At 39.0% G+C, this 10000-nt stretch overlaps 1 protein-coding gene across 1 annotated transcript in view; it reads right to left on the bottom strand.

Annotated features, from left to right (window-relative positions):
- The window catches only part of dock1 (dedicator of cytokinesis 1), a gene marked incomplete in the record, with an annotated part of 276885 nt that overhangs the window by 27110 nt on the left and 239775 nt on the right, over positions 1-10000 (bottom strand). Inside the window, 5 exon segments of the mRNA XM_037691498.1 lie at positions 340-516; positions 2072-2158; positions 4160-4244; positions 6012-6093; positions 6519-6660. Of these exon segments, the coding sequence (XP_037547426.1) occupies positions 340-516; positions 2072-2158; positions 4160-4244; positions 6012-6093; positions 6519-6660 (573 nt within the window).

The raw sequence follows: 10000 nt of genomic DNA, 5'->3' as shown, positions 1-10000 counted from the left end.
CACCAAATAAATTCTTCGTATTCTGAATAAAACCTAAGAATAGAAACCAACCTGCTGTGAGTGTAGACTGACAGACAACCCGCTGGTTGGCTTTAAAGCCTGGTGTGAAGCTTTTGATTCCAACGGTCTTTAATTTTAGCAGATGTTTGTGTTTAATAAGATCTTCAAGTGGAATGTTTCACTTTAATGCATAATGTTAAAGTTTAATGGAACATAAATTAGTTAAGTTTTTAAAATATTCACTCTAATCCCTTTCGGTTGAAGTAAAATACAAGATAACATAATAAAATGTTGATTAGTAATGATGGGGATGGATCAAAATGTTTTCATGTTGACCACCTTCTCATAGTTGGCAAAACCTCCCATCACAGCTGGGTCCACAATCCCATTCAGCAGCATGGAGAGGGGGTTGATGGGAAGGTTGGGGTCGTTCAGGTGCCTCTGCACCATGCTGCTGATCTTCTCGTTGGTTAGCTGCATCGTTTCCATGGCGTTTTCAAGGGGACTGATCTCCTCCTATACAAAAAAACAGGTGTCATCAGAAATACTCTGGATTTATTCATCCGTTTCAGGGTGGATGCGCATATAAACAACTGGGAACGGTTTAAGAAAAAAGATGTAAGGAAAAGTCAAGCAGTATCATGTTTTACAGTGTCAATGCACTTCTTCATTTAAATGTTGATGATGAATACTGAGATTCACAAATACAATTCTGAGAGCAAATATATATATATATATATATATATATATTTATAGTACGTATTTATATATGTTACCAGTACATGTATAATTAAAAGTAAAAAAAAAAAAAAATCTGTATAAATATCTCATGTTACAACGTGGACACCTGCGGCTTATATATGTACAAAATTATTATTATTTTTAATTTAGTGAACGCGGCTTATATTCAGATGCGCTCTATAGTCCGGAAATTACGGTACTTTGTTGCCATGAGTTCCGTATTTGTGAAAAATAAATAATATCACCCACTTGTAGTAAGTGTTTAGGAGAAACAAAGGGCTTGTTGAGCAAATCTCAGATTTTAGACCCGAGCCAGGAAAAGTAAAGACAAACCTCCAATCTGTGCTTGTATGTCTTTGGCCAGATTGTAAAATAATTCTCAGATTGGGGGATTAATCCTGGTGAATCGCAGCCGAGTAATTAAGCTTTAAATAGCAATTCTGACCTTTGGGTCCTGGTCTCCCTGGGCTCATCTGGAGGGCAAGCTGCTATTAAAAACTTGTTCCAAACCCCGCCAGAAGGAGGGAATGTCTGCTCTGAATCATTCTGACGATGAAGAACAAGAAACTATGCAGATGTAGAAGCTGGGGGCAGACAATGTGTGGACTGTGCTAAAAATGGGGCTACCTGGGGGATTATTGTGTTAGAAGTACATACCCAGTCCTGTTTGACTATATGGATACAGCACCTTAGAATAAAAGGTGGCCTTTTCTGAGGCGTCTAACAAGCACAAAGGGGATGAAAGCAATAGTAATTGATTGTGAACTCAAACAGGCTAATCAGACCAAGTAGTGGATTTATATTATAGCAAAATAAGATTAAAAAGATGCAGCAGGTGTCATCGCTTTAAGTGACTCCTCTCCAAAATATGTCGATAAACTAATTTCTCCACACTCCAAACATCCCAAAAACTGTGAACAATTTGATTAATTAAAAGGAAATTAAATTAGTTGTAATGCATTTCTACTTTTTCCCCCTCGGGTAAAATAGCCAAGTTCTAAAATAAACATTTAAGACATACCTCAATACCAAAGGTTTTTTTAATAAAACTGTTGTAATTCTACCGAAAATCAACAGAGACAGCACAAACACAACACGGGGACAGTTTAGACTTTCTGTGTGGATACTTCAGTGAAAACACCAGAGCCTGGTGAATCAATGTGGGTCATCTGGTAAAAAGAGACCAAAGAGAGCTCCGTTATTAGTTTGGGGAATGAACCGCCTGCGTCCAGGCAGTTGTCTTTACTATATAAGTGGTCCGAGTACATCATGTGCCTTTAAGAGAGCCCGCAGGACCTCATTTGATTAGGAAAAGGCTCTTCATACTCACCGTAGAAACTGACTTGACTTCAAACCAGCGCAGGATGCCCGGAAGTTTGTATGCTGTCGCATACGTGATCCTCTCAATCCACATGTTCTAAAGATGAAACACAAGAAGAGTGGAGAAGCAGAAACAACAAAAGATGAGAATTTAAACAACTTTTGCTCCATAACACTGAATGCACCGCACTGAATATACCCTTTAAAACAGAAGTAGCAACATATGATGCTGATCTCCTCTTGCAACATTTCCCCATTTTCTTCGCGTCCCAAAAACAAACTAAACAATTAAAGTAAACTGTGTTCCATTATCAGCAGAATGCACTTATCCTTCACTCTGAGTGGATGATGAAGCATAAAGAATTTTATATACTGACAGCTTTAATAGATGTGACAGACATAATATGTCCAGCCATAGATATCCATCAGCTCTCATGCGGGACAGAGACAGACCAATCAGTGTCAGAACAGCCATAAGTCTCAGATGAGTTAAGTCCATCATCCTGCTGATGCCATGTCACAGTAAACACACCGAAGAAAGCTTGGCTGGGTATAATTTGTCTCTCCGTCACGGTTACTTGGATACTAAACATGCACCAGAGATTATTCTGTAAATGCTCTAAAAATCAGGATTTGATAAAAACAGCTGCATTAAAATCAGAGATTTAGATCACAGTTAACCATCTCTTTTAGCCTTGATGTTCCTGTTGGCAAAAAAGTACTTTACATTATCCTGCCTGTATAGTATGTATGTATTATCATAATATCAAGGCGTGCATTTTCAGTATTGCAAGGGACTGCAATGGATTATAAACTACTATATTCTAAGTACAATACATTTACACACAACATAGCAGGGACCCATTGGGGAGACGGGGCTAATAATGGAAGCAAGAGACTTGTGTTCATGTGCTGCGGGTCTGGTAGGATGGTTCGATATGATCCACTGCTCTCCGTGCTGCTCTGGTACACCAAGGATTCACTAAGACCTACACTGTCCGTCTGTAGCTCGGTTCGATCCACCAGAACCCCACTCTCCGGCCCCTTTCCCGCCTCGGGCTCAGGCTCCGGCCTGTCATGGCGGCCGTCTCCATGATCCTCCTGCACGGGCCTGCATGGACCCAACTCTACAGAACAGTTCGGTTCCACAGGGAACTTTGAATGTTCATTGTCAGTTGGACCTGGTTCTGGACAGCAGTCGTCATCCATTGCCACGGTCGTTATTATCATAATGCTGCTAACAGGACTGCACTGCTAACAGGATCGCACTGCTAACAGTATCACACTGCCAACAGTACCATGCTGCTAACAGTATCACACTGCCAACAGTACCATGCTGCTAACAGTATCACACTGCCAACAGTACCATGCTGCAAACAGTACCACACTGCTAACAGTACCATGCTACTAACAGTACCATGCTACTAACAGTACCATGCTACTAACAGTACCATGCTACTAACAGTACCATGCTACTAACAGAACCACACTGCTAACAGTACCATGCTACTAACAGTACCATGCTACTAACAGTACCATGCTACTAACAGAACCACATTGCTAACAGGACCGCACTGCTAACAGTACCACACTGCTAACAGTACCATGCTACTAACAGTACCATGCTACTAACAGGACCGCACTGCTAACAGGACCATGTTGCTAACAGTAACAGTGTAGCACTATTTTTTAAATTTTAATAGCTTTTTATTGTTGTATATTGTTGTCTGTACTTGTAAAGGTCCCCAAAAATGTTGGGTTTATCTCAGTGATATTGCCATAACAGTATTCAATAGTACAGTTTTCCATCTTTCAAATAGTTTGCAGACTACCTACCTATAAAGGCTACTCAGCTGTAAATGCATGCAATGTCACATCTTAGCACCAGCAGAAGGTAGTTAATTTTATTATCCTCCGAGTAAACTTCAAATGTGCACAGTGATCTCTAAGGAGCTTTATTTGCATGTGTACAATGAATCAAGTATGCAGAAAGGCACCCACGGTTACTTTAAAGATGCAACGCTTTTCAGTATATGTACTACACTATTGAACCAGAACCAGGATAGGGTGTGGAAAAAGAAAAAAATAATTAAATTACCGCAAACTCGTTGTCAGGGTCCTTTTCTCCCTTTCTCACCGGCCTGGAATACTGGAATTTATGGACTTCATTTACTGTGTAGAAGCTGGGAAAGGAGGAAATCTGTGTCAGAGTAAATTAAAACTGTTACGGGGCCAATCTATAGCTTGATTGATACAAGTTGATTGCTTTGCTTCAGGTCAAGCACAGGACAAATCCCCTCCCGGCTACCTCTGCCCGGAATTGTCATTTAAAGCAAGTCGGTTTTCATCTACCTAAGGAATGGCCATTCCTAAAAAGGGTAAAAAATAATTTTGGGGGGGTCACACACATCACTGGCAGCTCATAAAGTCAGCCTGACTTGTCAGACATGCAGATAAGCTGCAGCATGTGCAACAGAAGCTCAAATGAACTTTGCCAGAACAGGTTAATAGACTTTTCAAAGATGGAAAATGATGGTGTTGCATAGCAGCATCGGGAACAGCTGTCTGTGCGCATTCACGGTGACAGAAAAAGAAACAGATTCTCACTCTCTTGTGGAAATGAGCACGTAGCTATAATCCATACCCACCATATTGCATTTGCTATCCATAAAAATCACGCCATATGTTCAAAGAGCATGATCTGAATTTAATGGCGAATAATTATAAGTAAAATATGAGCGGAGCTGCTTCCATTGCCACTTCACGCTTAAAGTAACAGCAATAAGAGTGCACAGATGGAAACTTCTTTTAAAAAAAAAACAAAAAAAAAAACTTGTGACGTTAAAATCTAAAAAAAAATCTTAACTCAGATGTTTTCATGCTACGCTAATATTTAGATGTTTCTTTTGCATGCTTACAATGAGACCCGCTCCCAAATTAGCTGGGAAAGTGACATTAATAGAGCAAAAACGGAGAGTGGGCTTCTGATCCGATAAACAGATCAATAAAGCAGATTTAGCTCAGCTTGCTAATAAGCCTTTTACATGCCATTAGCTGACAGGCTAAAGATGATGGAGTAGCTTGCTCTGGCAGAGCAAGGTCAGAATAAGCCGAGCTCCGCCTGCGACTGTGACCCTTCGGCTCAAATGGCTCGGTCTCATTGCTATGCACGGCTGATCTCCTCGCTGAATGAGGAAATAAATGAGAAGAAAAAACAGAGGGCAGGGACAGAAACGTGGGGACAGCACGATGAGGGTTAGACAGAATTAGCAACAACAACAAAAAGATGGGCAGTCTTGTGTGGAACGTTCCTCTGTCAATCCCTAAACATGACTGTATAATCGGATCTGCTCCCAGAGTGCCGCGCTCCACTCGGACACCGTTAGCAAACAAGCCAGCAGGCTGCTGAAAGAATCAATGCTGCAGGCGTGTGATAAGATCGGTGCCCAGGTATATTTGCCTGAAGGTTTTTCCAAGTAAATGCCCTCTTTTAATTATGTTCACTGATGCGTTGGGTGGCATATCAAAGTGAATTTGCACAGCTGAGTGCGGCGGGGTCCGGCTGGCACGCAGACAAGTCGGAGAGTAGGGGCCCACTGTTTGCCGTGGCCCCGGCACTTGACACAAAGCCATTAATGACGGCGGAGAAACAATGTTGGACTTGGCACGGTGACTAACAACAGATGGCTGATGAAAGTTAACAGCTACTGGAACAACGAGAAGGTCAACCAGTGTTTGTTCTACACAGACAAGATTTAATCACCTTCACACCAGTGGTCCTCTGCACACCAAACAAAAACACTGATGTACTTCCAGCGTGTCATCACAAGCTCTATCAACTGTTTGACCATCCGATGAAGGTATATTGGGATTTGGCAGATTGAAATATGTGCTTATGACTTTTGAGTCAGATGCTCCGTAACCCTGAAGGACAAAATGTGAGGCCTTACCTGACGATCTGCTCAGAGACGGGCTTATTTTGAAACTTGGCAGGCAGGTTTAGGAGAGGTTTTACTGTGAAACACTGGATGTCTTAGGAAGAAACATTAAGGCGATCAATAAAAGCGTTTAACTCTGAGATAAGTAAAACTTCAACTGCACCTATTTACTGATTATGCAAATTTATGAGGTCTAAACAAATTGCTCTCCGTATAAAATAGGTAAAAATAAACATTTTTATGAGAACTAGCTTGATTTTTCATTTTCACAGTCAAAGTTTACATATGTTGTGTTTTGCTACAGAAAATGTTGAAATAATAAAAACATTTACACAATTAAGTGAAGCATTTTGCCCAAATTATCGTTGCTTTGCACACAATAGGGATCATTCGGAAAAAACCCCCCCAAAAAAAGTTGTTTTGGGAGTTGCACCAGAAAGAGAGAAAAAGGAAATATCATTTGAACCTCTATAATATAAAAATATTTAAAGTGATTCTGTGGTATTGCACTGAGGATACATTGTCCTGAGGAGTTTGTTGTATCTTCGCTGGGCGGTGTCGTCGTCTTCATCTTCTCGGCGTTGGGAAACTGCGTGAGGAGTCGTGCTACAAAATCCTCCCAGCGTTCGTATTCCTTCCCTCGATAGATGAACATTTTGTTCTGAAGGACGAGAAAACAGCGAATCCTTGAATGCGTACTGGAAGACGGCTCATTTGCACACATTATTTGCATTTATGGTAAACAGTGTTCGTTTTATGAATATAAATTAGACACAACAACAGACATAACAACTAGTAGCTAAAACATACTTCAAGGACACTGGTAAAATAAGAATAAGGAACGCATAAAACATAACCATGCAATCATGACAGAAAATTCACTTCAGCAATAGTGAGAGAAATATTTCACTACTAGGAAAAAAGGATTTCACCTGAGCATAAATGGTCAATTTGATGGGAGATGGTTTCACAAACAATAACTAAAGAAATTGCATTTCCTGTGAAAATGCAGTGTGAGTGCTTATTGCAGAAGAACTTGCTGAAAAACAGCTGAAATTAACTAAACAACATGCTGAAATGTACCGGTAACTGAAATGGAAGAATAAGCCTAAATTAGCAAAAGAAAGCAGAAAGAACACATTTGCTGAATTAGGTTTAAATAAGCAGAAATTGTCATAAAAATTGGGAAATCAGAAAAAAAAAAAAACCCCTAAAATTAGAAGAAAAAAAAAAAACGTAGCCAAAAAGGCGAAAGACGCTTAACCTACGAGAAGGAAGTGGAAAGAGATGAAATGAGCTTAAAAAATGTGGAATTAGCTGAAAAAGCTAAAATTTGCATAAAAACAACTAAATAGTAGTTGAAATAACAAAAAAGCTGAAACTAGCAGAAAAAAGCTGAAAGGAGCATAAGCTGAAAATAGTAGAAAGAAGGTAATTAGACTGAAAGTAGCAGAAATTACCATGAAAAACTAGAATTTATCTGAAAACAGCTGAATTTAGCTAAAAACTGCTAAAAAGGTAGCAGAAAAGTTAGAACAAGCTTAAATTAGCAGAAGAAAGCAGAAAGAACACGTTTTCCCAATTAGGCTGAAAGAAGCAGAAATTAGCAAAAAAAAGTGGAAATTATCTTTAAAAAAAAAAAAGCTGAAATTAGCAACAACAACAACAACAACAACAACAACAACAACAACAACAACAACAACAACAACAACAAAAAACAGCTGAAAAGGCAGAAAGAAGCTGAAATTACAAGAAGGAAGTGGACACAGCACATTTTTGCTGAATTAGACTGAATTTTTTAAAAAAATACATAAAATGTGTAATTACCATTAGCAGAAAGTTTAAATGAGCACAAAAACGGCTATATAGTAGCTGAAACAGTAGACATAGCTGAAACTTGCAGAAATAAGCTGAAAGGAGCTTTTTTATCATCTTCTTTTGGCTTCTCCCTTCTTCAGGGGTCACCACAGCGAACTAAGTCAAACAAAATAAGAAATAACTGAAAGGAGCATAACAAGCTGAAATTAGCAGAAAGAAGTTAGAAGAAGCACAGAAATGTTGTAGTTAGCTGGAAAAAACAGCTGAGATTAGCTGAAAGCAGCTGAAAAACCGTTTAAATTGGTGCAAATAGCTGAAAGAAGCTGAACCAGAACAAAATGCAAAAGGAGCAGCAAAAGGTTGTAAACACATCTAAAGACTACACAACAAGCTTAAACAACTAATCAAGAAGCCTTAAGGTGGTTGAATTATTCAAATGGTTGAGGTGACGTCATGACAGCTCTTATTATCCCCTTTTAACAATTTAGCAGTTTCATCCTTTCAAAATAAGTGATGCATCTGCTAGAACCAAATACAGACAACTAAAGCCGTTTGTTAGATTAATACAGATATTCAACTATAAATACAGCTTGGAATTCTGCAGCTGGTTGCACAAAACACCATATGGTATGTTTCCTGTGCATTAGTCTCCATTCCTCATTAGTTCTCAGCATTTCATAGAATTTGTTTAAAGACTTCCTTTGATGAGCAAAAAAGTCTTTTTATCATACGTGTTTCATCAAAAGTGACTGGCTAAGTCCAACACTTTAAATAATGTTAAGTAGTTTAGGATAAATCTAGAAAAAACAAAAAAAATAAAAGGTATTCTACAGAAACCAAAATTCAACTTTAAGGAAATCCTTAACTTGGTGTTTTATGCAGCTTGACCTCGGGCCTGGATCTTTAAAGGTTAGTCCAGCCAGTTTAACATTTGCTTTTTCTTTTTCTTCATTAGATCATTTCTGCATAATGCCTCACACACAAAAAGGCCCATGTTTATTTAAAGCACACACCCCAATTCCCCAATTAATTAAATTAAATGTAGCGGGGATATTTGCCTAGAGCCACTTTCAAATTTGCCTTGATTGACAAGTTTACAAAGGTGAATTGAACGAGTCCCACAGTCAACTTCTCATCGATCTGACAAAACACTACTGCAGTTTTTCACCCGTGAATGTTTCTAAATATTCAAAACATGATCAAAGACACATAATCCAGTAGCAACACTTTATGCTGAATATTTTTTTTAAATAACAAGACAGCAGATTCTCTATAAGCTGTTCAGATTGTGAGTAAAGTCAACTCAATGTTATGATTTTGATTTCACCCTCATACAAGCCCTGGATGGTTCTGAAAATGACTGTCATTGAGATAATAAAACACGCTCGAATGGTCTTTTCCACATCAGTCAGTAGGTAAAAAGGCAATTTTACAGAGCCAAGTGACAAAACAGAAACAGATCAAATAATGTAAAGTCAATGGGTGCAAATAAAATGCATGCTATCGAGTTTCAGAAGAGCTTGCAGCCAAACTGAAAATTTAAAGAGCAACCGCAGGAACGTGGCTACGTTTATCGATCTGTTTTATACAATGCAGACTGATAAAAAGTTGATTCTGTGTTGGGATGTCTTGAGGATGACATGCGGAGGAATGTTGCATCTGTTCTTCAGCCAGATTATGCTGTGTTCTGCCACTTAGCACAACAAATAAACTACAATTTCTACAATCAACTAGTCAATATTTTAGTTTAGTGCAGCTTGAACTAAAAAAATCCTAAATGCGATGTGTGCAAAATGCTAGTTTCCATTTCATTTTTTTACTAATCCAGATAGACTACCAGCTGTTGCAGCACCGTGCATCCAACATTAATGTGATTTCAGTCACACCAACGGGAGTCAGCCATGACGGGTCTGATTCTGCAGCCTGCATGCATGTGGAACAGCTTTACTGTACTCGATGTTTACTTGTGCAACATGCAAATGTGTTTTTGCTTATTACATCCAAACAAAAAAAATAGTCGGAAGAGATAAGAGGCGAAACTCGGCTGGGAAAGACGCACAGCTTCCAGGGTAAGTTAAGTCCGTCCCCGTGATTTTTAGAGGTTCTCAAATGCAAAAAGCGAAGCATCACCAAGTGAGCTACCGGTAATATTAATATCAAAAGTATAGAGATAGAGGTAAAAT

Source organism: Nematolebias whitei, chromosome 17, assembly GCF_014905685.2.
Source record: "Nematolebias whitei isolate Nwh7 chromosome 17, NemWhi1, whole genome shotgun sequence".
Classification (NCBI taxonomy): domain Eukaryota; kingdom Metazoa; phylum Chordata; class Actinopteri; order Cyprinodontiformes; family Rivulidae; genus Nematolebias; species Nematolebias whitei.
The sequence above is the reverse complement of the archived record's forward strand: the minus strand, read 5'-3'. Positions and strand labels throughout refer to the sequence as shown.